The sequence below is a fragment of the Kryptolebias marmoratus genome, linkage group LG24, assembly GCF_001649575.2.
Source record: "Kryptolebias marmoratus isolate JLee-2015 linkage group LG24, ASM164957v2, whole genome shotgun sequence".
Lineage (NCBI taxonomy): Eukaryota > Metazoa > Chordata > Actinopteri > Cyprinodontiformes > Rivulidae > Kryptolebias > Kryptolebias marmoratus.
This window is the reverse complement of record NC_051453.1, coordinates 13,065,594-13,093,591: the sequence shown is the minus strand read 5'-3', so window position 1 is coordinate 13,093,591 and position 27,998 is coordinate 13,065,594. Positions and strand designations below refer to the sequence as shown.

General features: G+C 40.1%; 3 protein-coding genes across 6 annotated transcripts; 2 read left to right on the top strand and 1 right to left on the bottom strand.

The window, feature by feature from the left end:
- Positions 1-1,133: 1,133 nt before the first annotated feature.
- elovl1b (ELOVL fatty acid elongase 1b) lies at positions 1,134-14,327 on the bottom strand. Of its 3 annotated transcripts, XM_017407461.3 has the most exons (9): positions 5,989-6,319; positions 4,891-4,995; positions 3,424-3,526; positions 3,153-3,343; positions 2,882-2,962; positions 2,746-2,802; positions 2,547-2,652; positions 2,228-2,364; positions 1,134-2,024 (listed from the first exon to the last, which is right to left on the bottom strand). In XM_017407461.3, the coding sequence occupies exons 3-9, from the start codon at positions 3,491-3,493 to the stop codon at positions 1,632-1,634; spliced, it is 1,035 nt and encodes a 344-aa protein (XP_017262950.1). In that variant the 5' UTR covers positions 3,494-3,526; positions 4,891-4,995; positions 5,989-6,319; the 3' UTR covers positions 1,134-1,631. The 3 variants fall into 3 exon arrangements, with proteins under 3 accessions (XP_017262950.1, XP_024859778.1, XP_017262948.1); XM_025004010.2 differs by lacking the exons at positions 4,891-4,995; positions 5,989-6,319 and adding an exon at positions 14,175-14,327; XM_017407459.3 differs by lacking the exon at positions 4,891-4,995 and having other exon boundaries at positions 5,989-6,318.
- A 4,018-nt stretch (positions 14,328-18,345) lies between these two features.
- mob3c (MOB kinase activator 3C) lies at positions 18,346-22,894 on the top strand. 2 transcript variants are annotated; one of them, XM_017406945.2, is made up of 4 exons: positions 18,350-18,635; positions 20,514-21,117; positions 21,625-21,827; positions 22,487-22,894. In XM_017406945.2, exons 2-4 carry the CDS (start codon positions 20,700-20,702, stop codon positions 22,514-22,516), a joined length of 651 nt encoding a protein of 216 aa, XP_017262434.1. In that variant the 5' UTR covers positions 18,350-18,635; positions 20,514-20,699; the 3' UTR covers positions 22,517-22,894. The 2 variants fall into 2 exon arrangements, with proteins under 2 accessions (XP_017262435.1, XP_017262434.1); XM_017406946.3 differs by lacking the exon at positions 22,487-22,894 and having other exon boundaries at positions 18,346-18,635; positions 20,514-21,113; positions 21,625-21,813.
- A 349-nt stretch (positions 22,895-23,243) lies between these two features.
- mknk1 (MAPK interacting serine/threonine kinase 1) lies at positions 23,244-27,907 on the top strand. The gene is made up of 14 exons (XM_017406879.3): positions 23,244-23,373; positions 23,994-24,059; positions 24,471-24,573; positions 24,704-24,802; positions 24,921-25,018; positions 25,110-25,189; positions 25,258-25,331; positions 25,446-25,550; positions 25,643-25,698; positions 25,779-25,874; positions 25,967-26,161; positions 26,716-26,880; positions 26,993-27,036; positions 27,349-27,907. Exons 2-14 carry the CDS (start codon positions 24,003-24,005, stop codon positions 27,566-27,568), a joined length of 1,392 nt encoding a protein of 463 aa, XP_017262368.1. The 5' UTR covers positions 23,244-23,373; positions 23,994-24,002; the 3' UTR covers positions 27,569-27,907.
- The last annotated feature ends 91 nt before the right edge of the window (positions 27,908-27,998 follow it).

The window sequence follows — 27,998 nt, the reverse complement described above, 5'->3', positions numbered from 1 at the left end:
CCACTTTTTCCAAAGAGGTGAAAGCGCTGCCAATAGATCCCGAGGTTATCGATGAAGGTCACTGAGCTGGCAGAGCAGGTTTTAATCAGCCATTTGTTTATCATGTCCAGCCTGGAGTGTTTTTCGTCTCCCCATTGAGGTGATGGAATTGGACCACTTAGAAATAACTTCATTAAAGACAGTTGTCAATCCTCGCTGATATGAATGTCCTCAGAAAGTTTGCCTTGAGGTCATACAGTGCAGAGTCATTCCAAAATCACAGGCCACAGATAAAGATGTTAAATGTCAACGTTAATGGCAGCGCAATTATAAAACAGGCAGGAGCGTCTTGTTTGAAAGGAATTCGAGCATCTTTAAAATGAACACGTCAGCCTGACTTAGCTTCGCAAAGTCAGATCTGAGCAAACTAATATACAAGGAACCGGTCATTTGGACAGATGAGCTCAGTGCGGAGATGTGCGACCACTATGCACAAAAACCTTTGAATGTTGCAGTCAGAGTCAACCATAAACCCGTCCGTATGCTTAAGTATTCTGAAGTCATGGGCAAAACTGGTTCTTAAAACAAGACAATCAGTTCAGCAGCAGATCTACAACAAAATGGCTGACAATGATCAAGGTGTTGTAGTCCAAGTCCAGGCTTAAATTTGATTTGTGCGCTGTAACCAAATCTTGAACCATCCCATGTTTCTGAATTTTTATCATTTTCCCCTCAAACGACACAAATGTTATGGGTGGTTCACAAGATTTGGTATAAACCGGATTATTTAATTACGTTCTGATACGTAAAACCATCAGGATGATGCATTTTATTTATGTGCCATTTCTTGTTGAGTTAATGAAAATACAAATCCATTTACAACCCTTTTGAGGTAACTTCCTGTTGTGCTGAAAGATTTCTGATCTTCAGCATGATTTCCCTTTGCCGCGTGTCACGACTAAAGTGAAAGCATAATAGGTTTTTGTTTACCTCCCACGTAATCCGCATACTTGGGATAGTCAAGACGAATAGTTTCCTCTTTTGTTGCAACACAATGAGTCCAGTGAATCGGCATCTTCAGCTGAAAACTTAAATCACCCACAGAGCAACCATTCTGAAACACGGAAACAAGAAAATACTGACACAGTGTAAAACATAATTTAAAACAGAATTTATTTGTAATTACATTTTAAATAGACAGTAACAAAATTTAGAAAGCACGCCAATGTAGTTATTTTCTTGTTTACTGTAAAACTATTTACAAAACAGTTTTTTGTTTTCAAGTTTATTAGAAACTGTACAGTCTTCTGTCCACAGGGAGGAGTCAGATAAGTCACCAAATTGGCTAAAAGGCCACCAATGTGATAATGAACTACAAGGTTGCTAGCAACATCAGTGAAGACTTAACATTCAAGTAAAAACATCTTCTCTTCATATATCGTGCTCCATAGGTGGTTCCCAACTGCAAAGAAGCCAACCAAACTAACCAAGCAGACGTGGAACCCCAGCTGTGGAAGTCATAGACCACATTGCTCTTCCGTGTTTTAAACAAAAAACTAAAAGCTGTAAAACAGTCAAATTATCTTTGGAATCGATAGCAATTTTAACAAGCTGACGGGGGGTCACACTTAGGTGCGTTTCCCTTCCAGAGTCTAAGCCTTCTTCATCTTGCCGTTGTGGGCCCGACCATTTTCATAGTGAGCAGAGCCGTTGCTGGTACCATTGGTAGCTGTGTGGTTGATGAGGCTACTTGTGCCATTTTCATAGCATTTGCCGTTCTCATGGAGCTTGCCATTCTCGTGGAGTTTACCATTCTCGTGGACTTTGCCGTTCGTGTGCACGGTTGTGCCATTCTGATGATGCTTGATGTCCTGTTTTGGCAGCCGCTTACCCTTCACGTAAGCCTGGACCCAGAAGTTGGAGAAGAGGATGAAAAACAGCGTTCCGTAAATCCAGACCAGGTGAATGACCACAGGGAACTGGTAGTCACAGCGGTCCATGAAGTACCACTGGGTGGCGTGGAGAGAGACTAGGACAAACTGGATCTGTTTTGGGTGGGGGGAGAAATCAGTGGTCAGTCATGCAGTTAAAAACAGTAAATGTGGAACGAGTCTAGATTTTTAAAATACATTTTGGCACTTGAGGCACCACAGCATATTGACCTGCCACTTTTCATGTAGGCCACAAGTATTTAAAGAAATAAAAGAAAATTTAACAACAATTTCTAATGATTGCAATGCATCCCTACCAACTGAATAGCAGTCATGTACTTCTTCCACCACAAAAACTTCTGGAATTGCGGGCCAGCAGCAGAAAGACCATAATAGAAATACATGATGATGTGGACGGAGGCATTCACCATGGCATGGAACGATCCCATTCCACCTTAAATTATAACAAAAAGTAGATTAGAACCCAAGGTTTCTTAAAGCACCATCCCACAAGGTCAGAGCTCATGCCAAGTAAAGTAAACTGGCTGACTGTGGGGTGAAATATCTAAACCGCACCACCCCTGGCTGGGTTTTGTCTCTGTTAGTCATTTTCAAATCAGCTCGATGTGTACTCACCTGGAGCATAGCCAACTCCCCACCACCAGGTCCAGGGCATGAATGAGTGGTGGAAGATGTGCAGGAAAGTGATCTGGCCGTGTTTTTTCCTCAGTACGAAGAAGATCTAACAAAGAAAACACTGACTTGTAAATATCAGGCCAAGACAATGAATGCCCATCAATTTTAAACTCATACAGTACTTGAAGACTGAACTTACTGTGTCCATCAACTCTATGATCTTTGAAAACCAGAAGAGCCACGCCACTCTGACCATCTATGAAAGACAACACTCAAGTTAAACTATTATAAAGAAAGTGCGAGGCTGGGGAACCCAAGGAACTTTGGGAACTTACTCGTAGAGCTTGAGGACTGTTTGAGGTATCGACTGGGTCACATCTCCAGGTGTATGTTGTGGCCCATCCGGACATCAAAAACTGAGAATTACAAGAAAATTTGATTGCTTTCCAGGACGATTACATGTTAAAAACTACCTAGAGAAAAATCAAGAACAATATTTACTCAAATAAAATCGGTCCAGTTATAATAATTGAGCAGTTTGGTATTATGATTGAGAGAGAGAGAGAAAGTACATTAAAGACAAATTTGAATGAACTGGATTCCTACCTCAAAAACAATAAATACTGACAATGCCACCAGCATGAAGTTGTAAACTATCATGGGTTCCTTGAGCTGGAAAGGCGTACGCTTGGCCATGATGCGAGGTCCAAGATACAGTACGAAAAACAAATAGGACAGCAATATAATGGTCATTGGAACAGGACTCCACATCAGAGGATAACCTTTCAATCTCGGATCTGAAAGGGAAAGATTTAACTTAATATATGGGGAAATAAAAGAAAGATGCAGTTTGTATTATGATGCATAAACTACCTACCAACTCCTGCCATAAGATCGCCATAGAAATCCATGGCGCGTGAGCCAACCTCCTGGATCTGCTGAAGCATACTGGCTGTTGTGAATTGTTGTGACCCAATTATCTGTGGAGAGAGGGGGAGGAGGAAAAGGGGAAAAAAAGAAAAGCAAAAGCTCGTTGTTAGCTTAGTTTTAGCCTGATAAACCTAAAAACACAGGACCTCCAGAGTTTTTTGAGCCAATGAAATATTTCCTTCAGCTCTAAAAAGGTTTAAAATGATAATCTTACCGATCACAAGTGCAAAATCAAAATGAATCTGTTTACTGCAGATGGGGATTTTTACTGAAGGAAGAAAAAAAAAAATCCTACAGTTATCTGCCTGCCCCGACTCCAACCACTCAGACATGGCCTGATATCCAAGAGGCGGAGTTACATCCCACAGTAAGGCAGACTGTGTGCACCAGCTAAACCCAAAGGTTAAGACACAATACCAGAAGTGCTCTCAAATAAATACCACCGGAAGGATTTATTCATTCACTGGTTAGGAAAGAGTGCCCTAAACTCAAAGCAAACTGCAGAGCCCTGATTACTGCAATTTCTTCAAACACATGCTCCATCTTGTCGTACAGCAACACGATTGATGGAAGACTTAAACGGAAAACCAGCAGATCAACTATAAATATGGAGAGATGCCAGTGCTATGACATGTTGAAATGAGTTTTAGATTTGGCAATTTTCTGTTGACAAAGGCTTATCATATCAAGAATAAACTGAAATGCGGACAGGGAAAAAAAAAAAAGAAAAAGTAGAAGGACACAGGGTGTGGTCTGCTCAGACGGAGCCGTTGTTGACAGAGCTTTGAGTTTTTACAATCCATGGCCCTCCTTAGGACAATATGATTAAAAGCTAATAATTTCAACTTGTGGAATAAAGGTCAAAGCAGAGCTATCAGGTCCTGTCAACAAGGACAGGGAAAAGAAATCACTCAGGATGGGATGAAGAGCAGAAACTGTTAAGTTTTAACTATATTTCACCAACACTGAACTGGACTAATTTATTGCAAGATACAGAGCAGAAAGTCTAACTTGCAAATTGATGAGATATGTAGCTTCCACTCCCTTAAATCATTTATCTACATTGTTAAGAGAAAAGGGCGTTTCTTGTTTGTTTTTTATTATTCCCAAAGCACAGGCCTACAGTGAGAAAATATTTTATCTTAAGTAATACTTTTGCAGTTGCCACACACAGCTTGAACACGTTTCCCCATTGTTCATCAGAGTGCATTGTCAACAACTCTGCACCTTCCTTTGTTGACTTACAGTTCCAGGCCATTTACTCTGGTATTCCAGGCTGACTTCCGACAGCCTCCCTACTGTTGTTGGTCAAATCAAAACTGGTGTGCTGGCCAATCACAGTCCTCAGAGGGTTGCCAAATGTGCACATTTTGGTATTGCAGAACACAGCATATATTGCATTTAGAAATCTTACGTAAAATTCTGTGGTTGTTTTTGATTCGTTGCCGATGTGTGTGGTCAGTCACGTCACATTTTGATAACAGTATCATCATGTTTGTTGTCCAGTGTGTGTCTTGTTCTGAAAAAAAGGTGCTGAACAGTTTGTATACAGTTTATAATAAGCCACTTCCATCAAAGGAAACTAGTCTGAAACGAGCGCCAGGGGCAATGTGGTCAAAGGTCAGCAGCCAATCCTGTTTTCTGAGACCCCAAAGTTCCAAGTGAGACCCCTTCGATTCCAACTTGAACCAGAAAGACCAATTTACAACATGCTGTTCTGAAATGACTGCACTACGCCTGTAATCTCCCATAGTTAAGATACCAAACAGCCTCTAATCTCCACCATATTAAAAGACTCCTCAGGATTGTATCCAGAGGTATGCTGTAAACTGGTTCACGACATCATTTGTCACAGCAACCCAAGTGACCCCTCCATAAGAGGACAAAAACGTTCTCATGACGTTGAGGAGTCTCAAAAGTGTCTACTATTCCCATGACACGGTGGTGCAATTTAGCTGAAGACACATGACCATTTAAGTAGCTGAGAAAAACTGCCTCGGCCCTGTCTCAGCATAAAAAAAAAAAAATTAAAAAAAAAAAAAAGAGTCACAGCTGCCACAAACTCATTTACCAAACTAAACCAGAGATATGTTCAAGTACCACAAAACTCATTGACTCAGTTTACATGTCCCAACACCCAGGCCATTCATTATGGAGTGAGCTTAACAGCCGAGTGTTTGGTTTACGTCTACAGAGGACAGGAAGAGTGGAAAGGAGGGGAAACTTTTCCTCCAAGAGCCATGTCAATGAATCATAGGCATGGAAAAAGGGAGCTCACACTCACGGGTTAGAAGTTAATGATGAACAAAATGGAGATGAGAAGTTAGGCAATGAAAAAGGAATTATTTTCGAAAGTACATGAGCTTATTTACTGTTATATGTATTATGAAATACAATATAACCTTTCTGAAATGATGAAGCACCAAGAGAAACACAAACCAAGGAGAAAAGCATGTGGGCAGATTTCACGCCCAAGTTGGTTCACCTCTCAGTTAAATGCCGAACGACTTACCTTCTAAAGAATAGAGTCTGTCCCTTAAATCATCAAAAGCAGAAGTAGATTATTCCGTTCACAGTGTGGCAATGCCTCTCAGCAGACTGCAAGCGCAAGCAGGCGGCAGCAAAAAAGGGAAAGTAGCAGAAAAAGGAAGAGAAAGACAGCTGGAGATGTAGTGGAAGAAGCAAACTGACAAAGTGTGACTGGTACAGCAGTCTTCAAATCCCCACCCTCCCTGACTCATGCATTGGATGAATAACCAGCTCTCAGAGCAGAGGGAGGGAAAGAGGCAGAGAAGGGGGGTGGGGGGAAAGTGTGTGTGAGAGATGTGTGTGTGTGTCCAGATGAGACAGTACAAATGGGGTTGGAAGGACAGAGACAACCCCCATTTAAACCAAAAGAAAGTGAGTGGTTACTTTATGACCGCCACCCTAACTTCAACGAGTTTACTCCCGTTTTTTTTTTTTTTTTTGCTCCCTAAGTCACACCCTGAAACATAACCCTGGAGTTGTCATGCAAGTTTTTTTTTCCCATCCTTGGGGTGGGCTGATATTATTCACATGGAGCAGGCAAGAATCAGTGGAGACTCTGTTATCATGAAGGAGGCCATTGTTGTGCCTATCCTGGACCCAGCCGACACCCGTTCAGCAGAACTAGCTCGAGTTTCTTTCTGTGTGGTGAAACAATTGGCGAATGCCTCAAGTTAAATAGCTGTCCCAAAACTGTTGTTTACGCAAGGATGTTTAAAAAGAAAAAAATGCTTAGACAGGAATGATTGCAGCAGAGGGAAGACATGACTCAGAAGATAATACTCAAAATATTTCTGTACGAGTTAGGTAAGAGGGTTTTGGAAACTACTTACTCACGTGTCAGTGCCACGCCCAACCACACGAAGCAAGTAAGAAGTACCAATAGTATTTGGGAACACAGGGATCGTCTCAGGTCAATAACCTGCCCGCATACAATCTTCAGAATCTTTCATATTTACTTACGGGTTTGAACTAAAACTTCGCCACGTGGCTTAAAAAAGAATAAAGTATAAAGAAAAATCCACAGAGTGCTCAGTGATTCTGTAACTTCATCAAGGACTATTAAATTCACTTTTATAAATATCAATTTCTGCGTTAGTTTTAAAATGAATTGGAACTGCGACGCTTTAGGTCATTTTAACGTTGCCATTTCTCTACAACACTTAACGGGTTAACATAAAGATTATTGAAGAAAATTCAAAATGTTATTTTGTCTCACTGTCTATGATGGCACATGCTGATAAAATGCTAAGCCACATCTGTGTGTACAAATGCTCAAAAACAGCAAGCAGGCATGACAAGATCATCTGAGTGTCAACATTGTTTGGAATACTAATCTGTCCTGACTTGACACACACACAGAGTAACACAGAAAAACAAGCAACAAAGACACATTAGTCCCAACTTAAATTAGTCTTTGTACAAAACACAGACTACAATAAACTGCTGATGCAATCACTATGAAATATATATTCATTTGACTTCATTACTAACGCTGAACCGCCCTTGTATTAAGTTCTTTTTGGATTGCACTACTTAATTAAATTTAGTTTGAGGAGGCTGAAAAAAAAAAAAAAAGCAAACCGACAACAATCCATATCTTCAAAGCCTGTTAGGTAATCATGTCTGTAAACTTCATACACGTGAGGTTGCCGTGTATATGCAGTCTTCAGCACTGCTCCGTTTCTGACCAAGCAGGTTTTACCTGCAACTCTGAGAGGAGTCGAGGCTGGGGAGGGGATGGCTGCATGTGTTTTTGAAACCCTCCTCTCCGGATACCGAAACACACCGAAAAGAAATGCACAGCGTCTCTGGCAGCGCTGCCAACGGATTCATTTCAGGAAGGACAGCCGTATTGTTCTGGGAAACCCAACTCCCATTGTGCGGTCCAACGACAGGCTGCGAGACAACTTAAAGACGGAAGATCAAGAAAAACCAATTATGTAGTTTACAAAAGTGGTAAACTTTGCGATAAGATAAGATGCACTTATGTGATAAAGATCAAAGTTGTCGGCGTTCAGACAGCGCCGGTATGCGACTGAAAGAATAATAAGTTGTAAATACTGAGCTAGTTTGTCAGCTGCAATTTTTGATCTCGCTGTCTCCCTCTCCTTTTTTTAAAGTTTGATAAAACATTAACAGAAATAATTACATAGGTTTTTAAAGGAACGGGATAAGAGAATAAGTTGGACGTTTCCACACTTGTGTATAAAGCCTGTTACTTTCTGGGCAAAGGGCAAATGAAATCCATCATCCTAGTTTAACCTGCAAAATCAGTTCGCAACTATACTTAATGCCTGACTTGGATTCATACAATATTTTTAACACATTTCAAGCCAATCAAAATCTGTTATGAGACATTTTTGACATTTCAATACTGTTTTATTCTGAACCAATTAATTTATTAATCCTACTGAAGGATCTTTATCAAAAAATGTACACCCAGTATATATTTTTGCCAACTGAACAATATAATCACAACAATGTGTAGTTAGCAAAATTATTAGAGTCTTCCGAAGGTTTCCTCAGCATACCACACATTTGTGCAACAAGTCTGACTTCGCTGCCAAGTCCCACTGTACTAATACCAGCTTAGAAGACTCGAAACAAAAACTAATCGTTTTGTTTTCCACACGGATAAACTATTCTGTGTGGACAAGGTTGCATACCTCAGACTTGTCAAGATTTGCATAAAAAATACTTAATAATCTGAGCTGATAGCCTAAAAATCAACAATCTGACACCATGCTTAGTTGTCATACAAATCAGTTAAATACTAAATTCTCTGATCACAACACGCCACGTGTTCCAGTTAAAGCGTGGAAAGTAATATACCGAGGATGAAAAGTTATTTCTCTTCAAATTCCTCAGGGATAGAGCTGAAACCCTTCCCTATTATGCTATAGATACTTAAATGTAAAAAGTATCACAATGCATCTCCTTCCAGCTTGGTTTAAAACTGTCATCAACTAGATGTTTAAAAACAACAACACAAAAAAAATACAACACTTGCCCAACTTGTGCAGAGACATGCTCCACTACATAGTTTCCAGAAGAAGTCATACAAATGCTATTTGTGGAATTACCACAATTAGGGAGGTCAAAGTTGACTTCACGCTACAGACGGGAAATAAAATAAAGGGTCTGAACTGTGCATGGTCTTTATGACAAGAAAGCCGTAAGTATTACCAAAGTTGTTGCACATTGGCTAATGTGGGAAGAAGTGTGTAAAAATGTCATGCATTTTTTTTTTTTAATAAACTGAAGTTATCTTTCATGTCATGTTTATATTCACTCGCAAAGCAAATTTTGATTATTTACTGTTTCTTTCAAAAAGACAACAACAAAAAGAAAATTATCAGCTCTTCTTTAAGAGTTACTTGCATTTCTGAAAAAAAATCTGAGAAGTTATCCTGGGACACATATTGGTTATGAGAGTTCACCACGAGCTCACTCAAACCGGAAAAAGTTAGTCACGTCAGCGAAAAGCGTCAACAAGACAAATAGAAACTGTAAGCAAAGTTTTTCTCTTTCTATATGGTGTTTTCTTTAACATTACATTTCACATATTTACAATGCAAATAAAACAAAAAGACATTTGAATAGAAACCCTAAAGTATCTTTAATTATTGTGGGATATGTTGACCCCACATGACCTGCCTGAGTGCATGCTGAATTGTTCCCAGTCATGCATGACAGATTTGTTTGCAAGATAAAAACTGAATGCTGATTTAATGTTCAATATATTAGGCAAAATAAATTATTTCAGAATTTTTTTTTTTTTTAAAAAGACATCAAAACTTCAAATGGTCACCCCCCCATTCTCTCCCAAGTGCAGGAATGCTGCTGAACTTGCCAAATTGTGTTTGGGTGTGTAAAGCTGCAACAGGTGGCTGGGTGGGGGCAGGTGGAAGTATTTCTACCGACAACCATTTCAACAAACCATTCTGATTAAAACCAGACCCCCCTACCACCACTTACTTCTTTCTGCAGGTCTTGCCAACGATTCAGATTACTGTAACTTTCCATAAACATCAGCTGCTTGTTTCTCTGTTCTAGTTCATGTAAATTGTCAGAGCCAGCTCAGCAGGTGTAGGAAATCACCGTGACGGTATATTATGGTAAGGATCTACATGCTGGGGAATTAACAGCATCGAGGCAGACTGAAAGCCATCGTTTGTGGCTCATCATGTTCAACTAGAAAGAAAAAAAATTCAAATGATTAATTTTCTTTACCAGCTTTTTCTATGGGTTTATGGGCAGCTGGTGCCCATCTTCAGCAGTCATTGTGTGAGAGGTGGGGTACACCCTGGACAGGTCGCATGTCCACCATATAGGCAAACAATCATTCACGCTCTCACTCACACCTAGAGACAATTTAGAGTTGGCTATTAAATCAACATGCATGTTTTTGGTCTGTGGGTGGAAATTGGAGAACCCACCCACACATGCACAGAGAGAACAAGAAAAGGTAACTTCGTTGTTAAAATGGCAACTAGTTCATTGCAACCTGGTAGACGGGTTAAGATTATGCAACATGCGACTGGAGTATGCAAGACTTGACTGGAATGAAACCCTCCATGTCTGTCGAGAACATTTAAATGTCTATTCTATGGAAAGAACATTTGCATATTCAACACTTAAAGCTCCTAAACAGTCACTTTCAGGTGAGGAATCTTTCCTGTTATGTAAAGCGAGAATAAAAAGAAACTTTAATTACAGAATTTTTACAATCCGACCTTTGGTCCAATATCCTCGACGCCGGTGAGCCACCTGTTCAAACCATAACCTGGTGGTAACCGAGTTTGCCTTCTGTTAGAAAAAGCTTCCTTATGACTATCCGGATAAGCAAAAATTTAAAGAAAACACTGTCAACCACGTTTTTGCCTTTTATATTCAAGGTTAAAGTCCTCCTGGCATTTCTTAACCTATCACACTTATTGCTGAAGTAAAAAAGCCAGGCCTTCTAAAATGGAAGAAACAAAAATAAACTCCTAAAATAAACATATACTATAGCGTGATGAGTTTAAAGTTAACGCTGATAATTTTGTGAACTCCACATCGAAACCAGCAGCACATTGCCTCCTACGCCTGTAACTCATACTGGTGAGAAATTGTTTTGTTTATGTGAAGGAAACACAAGCAGAGTTCATATTATCAGGTGTCATAGCTACAGGGGTTTGAAAATAGCTTTGTGAAAATGTCTTGTTATACAAATTAGCCGGGTACTATTCACAGTATATTTCATGCAGCTGACAAAACAGACTGGAGTTGAAGCACAAATGGCATACCGGATCCTAATTAAAAACCACAACAAATAAACTCATCTTAATGAGACTGCATCGACCAAAAATGCAGCTTGGCGACTTATCTTCACTGCTTGTCTGGCTTAACTTAAGCTCTGCTCAAATGCTCGACTGCATTTGCAAACTTGTCGATAAATTGTTGCCAGTGGTGGGGAAAAAAAAGCTAATTCCAAAGTAACAAGTTTAATGCATTTAATTCCAATATTTATTACACTTTTTCCCCCTTTAGCTGTATAAATTTGCATTTTAAAGATTGTAAAGTTTATTTTTGAAATGGAAAAGCTCGGCCTTTGCTGCTGGACAACTTATTTAATCTCTTCAGAATGAAAGGTGGTGGGGTGGGGGGTGGAGCTTTAAGTTCCCTTCCTGTTGCTCTGCCATGATGCAATATTTCGGCAGTTTACACATAAACGTGCAAATCAAATTTATGTTACAGATTCAACCTTTAACTCATGTTGCACACACAGCATTTAGCAATTTTATTGCCTTATGTAGGTTAAAACAAACAACACCCTACTTGTAAGCAGGTAAAGGCAACATGTAAAATCAGATAAATTGAAGGATATTTGCCCAAGATAGGCAACTTCACTTTTCCTTCGTCTGTTTACAGAAAACAATCAGCCTACCAGCCGATCTTTATCTTTAGCTAAAGATGACGCAAGCTTTTGTTGCCGTTCCTTTGCGAAGTTAGCCACAACCACAAGTTTAAAGCGAGGCATCGAAGTAAAGGCGAAATGTTTGCGACAGGCTGTCGCAATGGCAGCACCCATACGGATCACAGTTCAAACATTCTGAGGAACAGTGAAAACAGGCTTGTCATAGCAAGATCAAAAAATGTCTATTTATCAATTTGTGCATCACTGATCTCAATCACCAACCAGAAACAGGGCACCCTCATGCCAAACTGACAACCAAGCCCCCCCCAGCTGGGGCTGGGGGGGGCTTGGTTGTCAGCTGTTAATGGCTTTGCAGGATACATCATGGGTTAATTTACACCACACAGTGACCACCAGAAGTCTAAAACGGAGAAAAATACAACTTCGCCATAAACATACAAAGCTCCGACTGCACAGATATAAAAATGATCTACCAGTCAGGGCTTACGCTTTAACATCAGCTCACTCTTTAATATGCAAACCCTTCAGACAGGATTTGACATTGAAGGCTGATGGAGTGATAAAAGAATATCACAATGGAAAGAGATAACATTCACAGTGCTGGCACAGTGTTTACATTACAAGCAAAAATCGACCCAAGCTGGTTGGCCTTGAGAGAAACGTCCCTCTATCGTTAGTTACACATATTTGCATCGTCAGTCGCTTAATGATCCATGATCTACCTCAGCGTACAATCATGTGAAAAACAAAAAAGGCAATCAATGAAGGCCAACACGATAACGAATGGCACCGCTCTCACGTCGAAGGCTTTTAGCACTAATCTCTACTTGCAACTCCGCAAATTTGCTCTCGAAAGTAGCCAAAACATTTAGTGATAGAAAAAGAAATGACCCTATCCTATCCACCACAAAAAGTCAAATCTTTCGCAAAGTTCAAGACGCCCTAGGTTTGTCTGATTAACAGGCCACAACTAAAATATTTACACCTACAAATGTAATAATCAGCGAAATCCTCCATTTAAGAAGCAGCAACTGGCTACATTGCTAATTAAGGATTGAAACATTTGGTATTCACGAAAAATTGCAACATATAACGCCCGTGTGATCAAATCTTACATTGAACAACTGTTGCTGGTTCTCTCAGACAGTCTTGCAAAATGATGATGAAATTAGGTACTGAAAGTCCATCACGCAATAAGTTGAACTCACAGTACTCACAGTGGGCGTGTCCAACCAGTTGTTTTGTATATATATATATATATATATATATATATATATATATATATATATATATATATATATATATATATATAATTAAAATTACTAAATGTACTGAGAATTGTGCTTGTCAGAGTTCCTGGAAGGTAGAAATGTGTGATTTTATAGAAGATTCTAGGCAAACCCTAAAGTAATCATGCTAATTCATTAAAAAGAAGTACAAAAATAAAACCTTTGGGTACCTGACCAGCAGCAAAACATATCGGCTTACTAACAAGCATTTAGGAGGCGATTAGATCACATCTTCACCTGTGACTTAACAACAAGTCAACAGTAGTTAAATATCAAAATGCTTTCACTGCACTTCAAAACCACAAATAGGTTTAGGTAAACCCAGAACAAATCATTATAATTATACCATTCCACTTGGTTGTTAGACATCAGTCAAACTAAATTAGGAAACTCAAAATGGACTTCCACAGGTAAGTTACCCTCATTAAAAATGTCCCAAGTCGTCTGAAACAATCCACACACACACACAAACACGTTTTCTTGTACCGTTTTCCACAATATGTCTGTCAGGAGACACCTCAGTCGACATTACCCTGTGTAAACAATGCACACCTGTCAGTGAGACACAGCTGCAAAAGCGAAATAAATCAACAAAAGACTGAACAATTAGCCTAAACAAGCCAGCTTATGTAAACTGAACCCTCCTGCGGAGGGGTACACAGTTCGACACAACACCGGACATGAGGTCAGAAGGGGTGACGGCTCCAATTAAAACAGCTGCGACATTAGAAAGCGAGGGTTTAACTTTACCAAAAATATTAGCCACCTGACTAGCAAAACATTGATAAAGAAAAATAAATAAAAAATTTTTAAAAAAGACGGAGGGAGCTGTAAGTGGGGGCGGCACGTGGAAGTCACGTAAAGAGTAAATATTTATGACGTTGTTGTGTCAGAAATTAAATAATAATAATAATAATAATAATAATAATAATAATAAAAAGATGTAAAGGAGTTACTCACTTCTGCTGAAACAAACCGCCGGGGCAGAACGTGGAAACGTGGCTGGTGTAAAGTAAGTGTGTGTGTATGTGTGTGTGTGTGTGCGCGCGGAGGCAGAGCTCAGCTTCCTCTTCCTCTCTGCTTAAATCTTCCTCCGGACCCAGCCCTCTGACGGAGCAGGGGAAAGGTGGAGTCAGCCCCCACCCTGCTGCTGGGCAGAATCAACACGTCCTGCAAGAAACATCAGGATTTTTCACCTCAGAAGTCCCCCAACCTCTTAGTCTTTAGCCTGAGCGGCTTTCTGTTTAGTTGAGGCTTAAATACGAGCAGCATCCTGATCCATTATAAAACATTAAAGCCCTAACATTCCTTGAATGGATCTGTATATGTTGGGGATGACTCTCAGCTACTACCACACACAAGTTTTAACTTAATATCTGTCACTTCCTTTCCACTCGTAGCCATTTTTGTGTTGGGTCGGCCCCTAAAGTGAATGAGTTGCAGATGCACACCCAGCAATTGCTTTCTGAAAGCTTCATTGAAACCCCGCTCAGTGGTTCAGGAGATATTTTGCTAACACTACAGACAAACGAAGGCAGCGTTGCCTTCATAAATGGACGATAAGGATGAAAAAAAGACCTTAAGAAGATAACATAACCTACTTAATACTAAAATTATCTCAGTTTGAATCCAGTGTTGTCGTTCCACTTTAGGATAAAAAGATTTGCACATCTTCACACAGTGGAGCTGACATTTAACACAACTTGATACACAGATATAAGATAAGGCTTTGTTTATGCCGACCTGTCACTCAGCAGGAACTGCTATGTACAAAATTATAAATCACTCAACTTGTGCGGATTTATGTAACAAATCCTAATTGAGGCCCTCGGCTGAGTGAAGCAACCCCAAGTTTAGACTTTTAAAGTAAGTTAAGTGGTCAGAGAGACAGATCTTTGGCTGATAAGAAGTTTTAAACAAAGACATAAGCCCGTAGAAGGAATTCAGGTGAGAAAGCCTGCAGCAAAAATGGCAACTTCTCTGACACCTGCTCTTCATCTTACTAGTAAATTATTCCGCTGTAAAGAGCTAAACTGACTGCCTCCTTTCTTTCCTGGGACCTTTATTTGTCTCATGCTATCAAAATCTGTATAAGATGTTAAAAAGATTTGTATATATATGTCTATTGCACATGTTTATGTAAAGGAACATCCCCAAATCTGAGAGTACAAGAGCTACAAGTGAAACTCTGATTATTTGGAAAGTTATGTACAAGTTAGGCTGCCTTGAATTCCAGCCAGCATTAGTTTAGTGTAAGATGACAACGTGCTGTCCTGAGTGACATCTTCGCATGGAAAAAGGGCGTGACTGGTTCTGCTTCTTCCTGTTGAGACATTTTGTCATGATGACACGCAGAGAACATGAACTAGAGCATAGGGCACCAGTGAGGGCTGTTTACCTTACGTGTACATTTGTGAGACTCACCCTTGTGAGTCACCAAGGTTATAATAATAATAATGATTGAAAAAAAAGATGAGTGCATCCTGTGCAGCAGCTCGCAGGCATTCAGTTGCGTAACTGGATGCTTTTTAAATCAGCTGAAGAACATTCCATAAATTTTATCATGATTAGTCTAACTCAGGAAGTGCTCCAATATGAGGCCCTTAAACCAGAAGAAATTCAATAATTTGACAAACTGAATAGTGAAATTCACTTAATCTCCTAAATATTTTAGTTAAACATCTAGATTATTAGCCATATCCATACAACTTAATGTGTGCTGAATGTTCATGTTAAATTATTTTTATATAAAAAAAACCTACCACTAAAGTTACTAATAACACATTAACATCCTGACTCTAAATAAAATTAACTATATTAACTTAGATTGGCTAAATGACTTACTACAGTTTACGCGTCATTGCTCTGGTGTTCATTTCACAGTTTGTTGCCTTTTCTGTATAATTTAAGAAGTTTAATTTTCCTAAAAGCCTAAGACTACAGTGCCTTGGGGATCTATGTACAAGGTAATGGTTGCATTTTTGTGATATGTGACAGTTTTTTACTGTATGTATTACTTCTGACAAAATAAAGAAGTAAATTAAATAAATATGGATAAATCCTAAACTCATAATGTTTCTGTTTTGGCTTTCAATTATTCCCTCTGAATCTTTGCTTAGTCACCTTTAGTATAAAGGGAGTAATATAATTTGACCACATCCTCTTACCCTCAGGCTACCTTTTCTTTTTACAGGCTTTACAGAACTATACGATAATATTTTAAAATTCAAATGTATTGAGGATATCACCTTTTCACCTAATGCAACAGGAATTTCCCTTTCTGATAACTTCCTGATAGCCCAAGCTACTGAACTACTGAACATCATAAATTTGTATAATATTAACCATGGACTATATATGATTTTAAAGAAGGACACAGAGTCTATGATTATAACAGTCAGAGTGACCTCTAGTGGATATGAGGGATTACTGCAAGTCGAATTTTAAAGCTAGGATGTGTCACTGCTTTAGATCCAGAATATCTTTAATACAGAGACTGTACAACTCTTAAAAACAATTTGTAAAATCCTATAAAATAACAACAACTACTACTAAATAAATAAACAATCCACACACACTTTATAGAGTCAAAATGACTTGTCAAATGTATTTATTTTATTTTTTATGGTTCAGAAAGTGAAATGGAGATTATTTAGGGCTTGCTCAACCAATCAATGTCCTTAGAAAGACAAAGATGTCCTTTTGAACAGGTAAAGTCAAACCTGTGTTTCTAATCATGATTTAAGTGATGCTAAAAACTGTATCCATGGTGAAAGGCTGACTCTTCGAACATGATGGAAAATATCAATTTTGTCAACAAATACACCCCTACTTGCTTCCAAGGAGCCAGACTTTCTCAGAGTTTTACAAAGTAGTCTTGATCAGTATTTCTTCAAACTATCAGAAGGTTTTTTTCACTCATTTTCCTTCCAGTTCTTGTCCCTGACATCACATTGTGCAGCGTGTGCTTCAAAGAAAATGAGGAAGCTGGAAAGGTGGGGGGCAAAAGAAGAAGTGTCAGGCCATTATTAATGTAATAATAATAATAACAGTTAGTTAGTGAAGATGGTATCAGTAATCAGTGTCTTACCTGCAGTAGAAATCACTCAGTTTGTGACACTATTTTATCAACCTTGCTGTCACTTTTGCATTAGATGATTATTTACATAGAAGTTCATAGTTTTTTTTACACTGAAGACAGTAAAAAGGGCTGCGATATGTCACTATGCTGAACAGCTGAGCGCAATGTATTGTCTAATTTGCCTAATTTAAATAACAGTCTTCACTCAGTTGAATGTCACTCGGTAAGAAGTTGCTGAATTTAGTAACGGTCTGGAGACGGAGAATATAGAACAAAAAGGGCCTTCAGCAGAACCAGACTCATCCGGGGAGTTCAACTTGTCGAGGCAGTTTGACTTTATTTTGTGCGATTGTGCCCCATTTCGTAGGAATGACAACCTGAAATTTAACATGTTATCTCATCCTATTGCTTTTACAGTTTTATTCCTTAACAAACATGCGAGGAATATAATCACAATGAGGCGGCTGCTTTTCCAGTTTGGGTTTCATTGTGCAGCAAAGAAACCCCCTCCACACTTTGGCGGTATTCGCACATTTCAAGATAAAGGCAAGAGTCAGCAGTTATAAGGCCAGGGAGAGCCAAGAGCACAAGGAAATAGAAAGTTTCAGTGAGACACACCTTCTTCGTGATTTGAATTCTTGTAAATGTTTTGTATTGAGTGGTGCCTTTTCTGTCTAAGGCTGTAAATTTAAAAAAAAAAGGACCATGAAAAAGGCAAAGAATTTTAATGACATGTTATTGAGACGCCACAAGAAATGGCAATGTGGACTGTTGGACATCCAGAAATGTTTGCGGGATCTCTCACTCCCTCCGTGTCCTACATGTTGCTTAAGATAAAAATATTGGTTTTTTTTCAGGAGTTTTTACCAGAGGGTTGGGCTTTCGTGAGACGAGTAGGCTGGCAGCTCTGCTTACAGGATGACAAAGAAAAAAGGAGAGGGAGAAAGAAAAAAAGGGGCAGAGTCACAGTTTGGGAAGGCCCTTTTCCAGCCCTTCTATGTAAATTTATAGGCTCTCTACAAACACACCCACATGTGGTCTCACACACACACACACACACATAGATAGCAGAGGCCAGCGCACAAAGTCAGGATGTGACATCATCCTCAGGAAGCAAAGCCAAACACTCTTTTTTTCATCCTCTTTCTTTTTGTGTTGTCTGTGCCGCTGAGAGAAGTTGGAGCTCCTCGGACACTCGGTGACCAGCTGAGAGAGAGGATTTGGAAGAACCGGAGGGGCAGAACGGCTGGAGTTGACGTCCACATGGGAGTTTAATCCTCCCTGAACTCCCACCAACTTTCCACAGCATTCCTAACTATCCGCTGTAGGATTTCAGTGAGGTACAGTGCAGGAAGTTTAGTTTCTTTTTTTCCATTCTGTAATTTCCTCCTTTGTGGGTTTTTTTTTCTTCTTGTCATTCAACATTGTATGTATAAGCAGCTGCTTTGTTTCTCATTTAAATGAGAACTTTTGACTTTTACCAGCCTGCAGTGTTGGTGGCAAATTCCATGAAGACCAGTAAAACAGCCATGAAGGGACTGTTATTCATAGTACATGATTAGACACGCTTTCGCCTGAGGCTGTTGAGGCATGCAGGGAGATCAAATTCAAGTCATTTTGTCCTACATGTTGTGACAGTTTTCTATAAGGCATTGCCATCTTTAAATGGTACTTTTGTTTTGTGTTTGCCTGAAGACGTGTCTCTGACTTGTCAAGCGAAACTCTGTAACTTTGCCTCAATTGGAAGTTTGTTTCTTTGTGAGTTTGCACACTTTCATCCCATGACCATGCCTCCGTCCTTCCCTTATGGTACGTTTGAGCTAAAATCAAGCACACTGTTAAAGCCCATACATGGATTCCCAGATGTTTACAATGAAGAACTTTTTTTTATCTCAACTCAATCAAAAACATAACAGGCAAATATGTCTAAAGAGTGAATTCAAAATTCACAACAAAAAACTCACATCGGTGCTTGGTTTAAGTTGTGCTTACAGATGATTATGAAGACACTGAAACTTCTTCTTACTAAAGTCAGTAACTCAAAAAGAAAAAGGCAGCAACAGGAAATGGTAAGAGCTGCCTTTCAGAATGGGACTCGGGACACAAATGCGGATGTAGTATCGAGTTGCAACAACAGTCCTGAATGTCAGATCTGTGGCAGCGACACGTGCGTTTAAGTACTGAACTGAAAAAATGTTCATCCTTACAGTGTAGCTCCTGAAATAAACAGATTCTAAATTAAAACTTTGACCTCTATCTAATTGCTCTTATTTTCTTGTTATTATAAGAATCAGTAATATGTTCGCTGTGTTTAGCATCCAAAACCCAAAGCAGAAACTGTCAGTCTGTTTTCCATCAACTGTCATGCTCAGTGTTTTTACACAAAGTTTAAAGGGATTCCTGCCGTTATGCCGCCTCTGAACGATGAGATCATTTCATGGCGGACATTTCCACATGCTCGCAAGAGCTGTTTACTCTGTACTGAGTCACACCGTGGCATTTATTTGCACAATTAAGCTTGACTCCTGTGGCCTAACTCCCGCTCCAGCAAAATTGTTGCCATTTTTATATACAGTTATAAAAAATGATAGTCTCCTGATAAGGTCATGTGGGTCCCACAGCTCATACGAAGCAGTAATGGCACATCTTTGTTTGCCCTCTGTTCCATGTTAATTTTATGTGTTGTGGTGCATGGAGAGATTTTTTTTCTTTCTGTGTAAGTAATGATGGGAACAGAACTGAGTCCAAAATATTTACTTTCAAGGGATAATGAAGTATACTGTACTGTATTGTGTTGTATCACATCACATTATATTGCATTGCCTTGTACTGTATTTTATCATACTATATTGCACCCTACCATATTGTATTTTATTATACCATATTGTATTTGTATCGGAAAGCATTATTTCATATCCTATCACAGCATATTGAATTGTATCATTTATATCATACCATTTAGTATCTCATTGTTATATTGCATCATATTTATTGAAAGTAACATTATAGACACAACAACGTTGATGTGCCATACTGTATTTGGACCCAAATGGCTCATGTTAATTTCCTTTCTTCTTTTTTTTTATTTCAAAGCTTTGTTGGAAAGAGTTTGGCAGTGATTTGTGGCTTTTCTTTTTCTAATTTGGTCAGACAAAGACCAAACCAGTAGACTGACAGGAGAAGGAAAAGCCTAACACATCTGTTGTTTCTCTTCACAGAAACATCCCACTAACTGGAAACAAGGACTCCATGAAATCTTGACATGGCAGACACTGACCTCCTGTGACCTGATTTCAACCGGCCTGGTTTCTCCCCCCTCTCTCAAGAAGGTTTAGCAAAGTCAAACCTAATCATTATTGTGGAGAGCCTATTCTCCCCTTATCTTAGGGGAAACGACTGACTCAATGGCCCTGTGTCTCGGGCAAGTGTTCAGCAAAGCCAGGACTTTCAGACCGAAGAGGAGGTTTGAGCCCGGCACGCAGCGCTTCGAACTCTACAAGAAGGCCCAGGCCTCGCTCAAGTCAGGCTTGGACCTGAGGAAAGTGGTTCAGCTGCCGGAGGGAGAGAGCCTCAACGACTGGATTGCAGTTCACGTGGTGGATTTCTTTAACAGGATCAACTTGATCTATGGCACAGTCAGTGAGTACTGCACTGAGCGTACGTGTCCCATTATGTCTGGAGGACAGAGGTACGAGTACAGATGGCAGGACGGCGAGGACTACAAGAAGCCCACCAAGCTGCCTGCTCTCAAGTACATGACGCTGCTGATGGACTGGATAGAGTCGCTTATCAATGACGAGGACATCTTCCCCACCAGAGTAGGTGTGTGTAAAGAGCCAAGGATTTGCACCTACAGTGATTAGGTTCAACAAAAAGGTTAATTAGACAATGATGCTGACATTTAGAAGAGCACAGTTAATTGTGGCATTATTTTTCCCCTGACACATATGACTGTTTATTAGAGATGAGGATTTCCTTCATAAAGGAAAACAATTCTGTCTGTAACAATCTAGACACTGGTTTTATGGATTTTGCATTTTTTGTTGTTGTTTACTTTAGTATTGTAGACACTGTTAAGCTTTTGTTAGGAGAGACAAATGCTGGGGTTTATTAATAAACCAGGCATTGGTGATGTGTTCAGGTTTTCCCTTCCTTTACCCCCTCCATGTGCCTGAGCAAGAATAAAACCCAAACCCGTGTACCAGGGTACCCATACCCTCATAACGCCTTTGGCATTGAATTGGTCCTGTTCTTATAAACAAAGCATAGAGATTAAGAACATGGTTATCTGAAATCTAACACATTTTTAATTTTTTTTCTTTGTTTTAGGTGTACCTTTTCCCAAGAACTTCCAGCAGGTGTGCAAGAAGATCCTGAGCCGCCTCTTCAGGGTGTTTGTTCATGTTTACATCCATCACTTTGACAGCATCTGCAGCATGGGTGCCGAGGCCCACATCAATACCTGCTACAAACACTACTACTACTTCATCACAGAGTTCCATCTCATCGATAACTCCGAGCTGGAGCCTCTGGTGAGTCTCTTTGTTTTTTGTTTTTTTGTTTTGTTTTTTACCTCTGTGTGTTTCTAAGGCGTGATGAAGTTTTATGCACATATAATAAAAACAAAGAACAGTAATTTTCCGCCCAGACTAAACCATTACTCACCCTGCCTGAGCATGATTATATAACGCAAACTGTGTTCTCGCCCACGATAACAACTTTCCATCTGAATTTTATAAACTTGGAATTTCCTCAACTTTTTGTTTTTACAGAAACTGGCTTCTTGAATTTAGTTTGGCGCGAGTTATCAAGCCCCCGACAGAGAATTAGCTGACTTTTATCAGTCATTTTATGAGACAAAGACAGTTATTTTTGCAACAAACGGAGCTCTATGTGAGCAGATTAGTCTATAACAGTAATAATTACCAGTTATCCAGTGATTTTATAATTCTTCCTGAAATATGAAACACGGATGAGACATTTGTGTCAACACAATAAAAAACCTCAAACCTTGAGTTTCGTTGTTCCAAATTCACTTCTCCATTCTTCTTCTTGGTGTTATTACAGTAAAAAAAAAAAAAAACACCTTTTCTTGCACAGAAGTGTTTTATTTTGAATGTGTCATCATTGTTCTTGCACAATAGAGACAGATTTTATTTGTCAACTTGCTCTTTGTTTGGTTTTCCTGCAGAGAGAGATGACGGAGAGGATCTGCATTTGAAGAGAACCACATGGATAAAGAAGTTTACATTTTGACGTTATCTGAGCCCTCCTCCCAAGAAAACATCAGCTTCAGAACATTCCTGACAAAGAACAGTTTTATATCATTTGTGTGAGAGTCCTCTGAAGCAGACCATGGACAATCACTCAGTTTACCACTTTCCTTCAGATGGTGGCACTGTAAATACACAAAAACTTTCACGTACACTCATTATGGTGCTGTGACATCTTTATACTTCTGTGTTAGTTTCTAACACAAGACTACATTTCCTGTATTTCTTTCTTGTGTTTATGTTGATGTTTGTATGTGATATAATATACAGTGCTGATGTGAATGTGGTCACTGCCAGTTTATTAAAATAAAATAAGTTGTTTTGGGTGGGGTTTTTTTGTGTGTGTTCAGAGCCCTGAAACCAGTCAGATTATCTCTAATGTAAATTTGATTTTAGAAAATAGTTTGTAATTTATTTCTAGGAATACCTAGTACTCCTACAGTAGTTAAAAATCTATTTTAGTTATCAGTTATTATAATATTATGTGGCAACAAATATAAACATCCTAACATCCTTTGATTATATTCTACAACGACCTGCCATACATTGTCGTCACGCACAAAAATTCCCTACTACGTGGAGAGAAGTACTGTAGGCGTGGCTACAAGTCACGCAGTTTACGTAAGCCTCACTTTAAACCAATCGGATGAGCAGGAATGCTAAAAGAGGCGGGGCAAACGTCTGTTTATGTGTTTTCGCGCCCGGCGCGTCACTGGCTGTCTGGTTTTTGGATCTGTTAGCAATGGGAGCTTGCATCAGCTGGCAGAGGCTTTGACAGAAGGGATTTATCCGGTCTGGAACTCAGGTTAGAGCGATTTCCCCCCATTTATTGTTTTATTTGAACTCTTTTCTATCGGTGTCTTAATGCAGAGAAGCAAGTGGACATTAATCACTTTGATAAGTTAGCAAGTGACTACGCTAGCTAGCTAGCCCGCTAAGACTGAAGACAATAACAAAAGGTTGGCTCACAAAAGATGTTAACTCTAACGTTAGCGTTTTTGCTCATTTTTGTAATAATATTTACAATATTAAATAGCAGTGTAGTTTCTGTTGTGTTTCCAAGCTATCAGCCCTATCATGCTATGTTTGCTAACTGATTTCCCAGCGCTTATCTGACCTTTATTTTATTAATCCCAGTAAGTTTATCAACATGTTAGTTCTATTGACTTCCTGAGGATAATCAGCCCTTCACTGACTATATTCAAACTATAAAATGTGATACTGAAGAATGTAGAAATGAGGAAATCACCTTTAGTAACTATCCTTCTGGTCACATTGAGTTATGTGGGTGATTGATGGTCTTTTTTTTTTTTTTTTAACCATAGCTCAAATTCTTACCTCTTTTCTGAGAAACACTGACTTGTTACACACAGGAATGTGTCTGCAGTGTGTCCCTCACTGAGTATTTCTGTGATGTTCTCTCAGTTGGCAGGTATGGTGAGGCACAGCACGATGATGACCGAGCTGCAAACCATCCAGCCCCCTCTCCAGGTTCGATGTGCTCCGCTCCGTTACTGTGCTTGATCTCACTCCCCGAAGCATTTTAGAGGATGTGAAGCTGTCAGATAGTTGTCCGTGCGCCGTTATCTGATCTGAAGCTTGGAAGTTTTACCGCTCCCAATGAGTCATGCACTATCAGTGGTTGTGTGATTGTTTCTGGTAATGTCCAGGGCAAGATAAGGCCTGCTGTGATGTTTCCCATCAACGTACTATTACGTCAGGCTGCCACATGAAAGAATAATAACTATAGTTTTACACATAGCATTCCTGCCTTATAGCTGCAGTATAATTTGTTTAGACTTTTATTAAAAGCTGTAGTATCTATTGATCCCTTTCATGTGTTTTCTGCTGTACGGCCACCTGATCTTGTTTGCTACTCTCTCGCTTTCCCCTCTGTTACAGGGTAACCCCCTGGCTGTGGGCCAAGTGGGGCAAAACAGTGGGGCAATAAAGGACAACGGCAACATCAAAGAGGAAATGCAGCACCTCTCGCAAGGCCCAGCAGGTACGCCATCCGTGTTATTTTGTAACCGCTCTAAAAGCTGTACACACTCGGTCTGTGGAACGCCCCGGCAACATTTACACGGCTTTCAAACCCATTTCCATCGCATGTGGATTCTTCTGTGCTGCCGCAGAGATCGAGTCCAGCCAGCCGGTGAACATCCCAGACTTGGCAAAAAGAAGAAAGAAAAAAAGGACCAGAGCGACAGACAGCTTTACCGGCAGTTTTGATGGTAACAGTGCTGTAATTGTACTGGAACACATGCAGTATTTACAAAATGTGGAGGTGTTATTTGCATTTACTGCTTGATAAAAGTTCATTGTAGCCTCTTTGTTGCGCTTTCTCTTCAGATCTCTACAAACTAACAGATGAGGTACTCGGTCAGGGGGCTTACGCTACAGTTCAAGGATGTGTGAGCCTGCAGAATGGACAAGAGTTTGCTGTGAAAGTAAGAATTTTCTTTTTTAGAAAGTATGGAAAATGACATGTTTTTTTTTCCCAGACTACTCATTATGATGTGTGTGTTTTGTCTTGTAAAGATTATAGAAAAGGCTGCAGGCCACAGCCGCAGCAGAGTATTCCGAGAAGTGGAAACTCTCTACCAGTGCCAAGGAAACAAGTGAGTGCATTTAGTCAAAGGTTTCATCATAAATCATCTCAGAATTGACGCTAAATGTGTTTATTCAGAAACATTTTGGAGCTGATCCAGTTCTTCGAGGACAACTCCTGCTTTTATCTGGTGTTTGAAAAGCTACGAGGGGGTGAGCATGAATGATTACGGCTGCTGTTGTTCCGTCTGCACACATTTGTTTTAGTTTTTGCAGACGGCTCGATATGAACACGCTAAAACTGGCGCAAATGATCCTTTTCTGCAGGCTCCATTCTTACACACATCCAGAACCGAAAGCACTTTAATGAACTGGAGGCCAGTAAGGTAGTCAAGGACATTGCTCAGGCTTTGGACTTTTTACACACAAAGGGTAGGTTGAGATTCTAACTATTTTTTTTTTATCATATAAACAAAAGTTGAGGCCTTTTTTTGCATCTTGGGAACTTATGTGCTTTTCCTCAGGCATTGCTCATAGAGACCTTAAGCTGGAAAACATACTTTGTGAAAACACGGATCAGGTAAGTAGCATAAAAAAGCTTTTAGAAAGACACCAGCTGTCCCTATAGACACCGACTGTGACTCTGTCTTTCTTCCTCAGGTGTTGCCAGTAAAAATCTGTGACTTTGATCTGGGAAGCGGGGTAAAGCTCAGCAGCGCTTGCACTCCAATAACCACTCCAGAGCTCACCACACCGGTACAGACATGTAATATTTTACAGAAACTTAATTTACTCATCGATACCGACTCGAGTTTTCAATTGTTTCTCCCTCTTTTTCACCTTCTTAGTGTGGCTCAGCAGAGTACATGGCTCCAGAGGTGGTGGAGGTGTTTACAGACGAGGCCTCCTACTATGACAAGCGCTGCGACCTGTGGAGTCTCGGTGTCATCCTGTACATCCTGCTGAGCGGAAGCCCTCCCTTCACGGGTCACTGTGGCACCGACTGCGGCTGGGACCGAGGAGAAACATGCAGGGCGTGCCAGGTATGACCACCTCTCAGTTTCTGTGTGCTCAGTGTCCCCCAAATCTCCCAAATTTGGAGAACACTGCCTTCCACTTCAATACTACAAACATGATTTAATATCAGATTGAACCCACGCACATTTAGAGCTGATTGTTCATAGAATTGGCATCTATCAGGTGTTCACATTGATTAATTCTCCATCACTCTGTAGATGTAAAACTAGTAAAAACACAAACCTTTGGCTGTGGAAGAAAAGAGTCATTTGGCACAAATGTGCCTGCATGATAAACAAATTAAATCTGGTGCAGAGCGTGACACTTTTTGTAGCACCGGCAGAATTGTGTTGGTACTGAACAGAAGACTGTGAAAAAAAACAAGCCATGCCAGATTTTAGAGCTGCCATTGAATTGGAGAGAGAAACAAAAAGTGGCAGTGTAGCTTGTCGCCGAGATGAGCGTCTCTTAACACCCCCATAAACAAAACACACTGGATATATCAGCAGACTCGTTTCTCTGTGCACCTCGGAGACAGCCGAGCCGTTTCACAGCGTGACGCGTGACCCTGTTTCCTCAGAGTCAGCTATTTGAGAGCATCCAGGAGGGCAAGTATGAATTTCCAGACAAGGACTGGGCACACATCACGAAAGAAGCCAAGGACCTCATATCCAAGCTGTTGGTTCGGGACTCCACCCTGCGCCTCAGTGCAGCTCAGGTCCTCCAGCATCCTTGGGTGCAGGGGGTGAGTATTATTTACATCTATGCATTAGAATTATCATATTTATCTGTCTAATTGGTAATCAGATGCCATGTGAAGCTGTGAGTACATGATTTTTTTTATTTTTTTTCTGCAGAACGCTCCAGAGAGAGGTCTTCCAACTCCTCATGTTCTACAGAGGTTTGTATTACAAGCTTGGTTTTTTTTTGTTGTTGTTGTTGTCTTTTTTGTGATTGCTTTGATAGCTCCGAAGTTCTTTTTCAGGCTAGTTCTATGAGGATTTTAAGGTTTTATTGGTTCAGATAAGTGCAGTAAAGTGTGTTTAAGTTCTTGGATGCTGAAATACGCATCTGTAAGTGTTTCGTTGGCGATTCGTCAGTCGGTTAAATGAGTAGTAAATAGGCAAATTGCTGAATTAGCTCGTGAGTCAGAGGCAGTACTTGGAGCATTAAGCACTGGAATGAGTGGATGTCTGCCTCCCTCTCGGTTTAGGAACAGCAGCACCAAAGACCTGAGCCAGTTTGCAGCAGAAGCCATCGCCTTCAACCGGCAGCTCTCCCAGCACGACGAGCAGCAGGAGGACGCCGGAGCCATCATGTGCTCCATGAGGCTCTCCCCTCCTTCCAACTCCCGACTGGCCCGCAGACGGGCCCAGTCCAGTGCTCTGCGCAGCAGGGACTTCGCGCCTGCCTGCGATGAGCTCGCAGCCTGAGAGACCAGCTCGAATTGCCTCGTTGTGTTTTCTGATCAATTTCAGCCTCTGCCAGCTCTTCTTTTTTTTTTTTTTTTTTTAATTTTCTTTAATCTATTTTTATTTTCATAGGGAGTCTTGTTGGATCAGCCACACAGCGTCAGAGGTGACTGTTTCTGGTGCTGAAGCTTTTGCACACCGGAGGGGCGGTTAATCCTCACACGGCTCCTCTTAATTGAAAATGGTTTTAATCCACTTGAGGTTTTAACAACAGAGATTAGCATTGTTGCTTTTAGAACAGATCACTTTCCAGATTTATTTATGGGTAATGAAACAACACCAAACTACTTTTTTTTTTTTTTTAAAGCAATCTATAGTAAGATGGATATCATTACCAAAACAGCATTTTCGAGATGCAGGACAGCGGTGCAGCTTTTTCTGTCCTGATGCG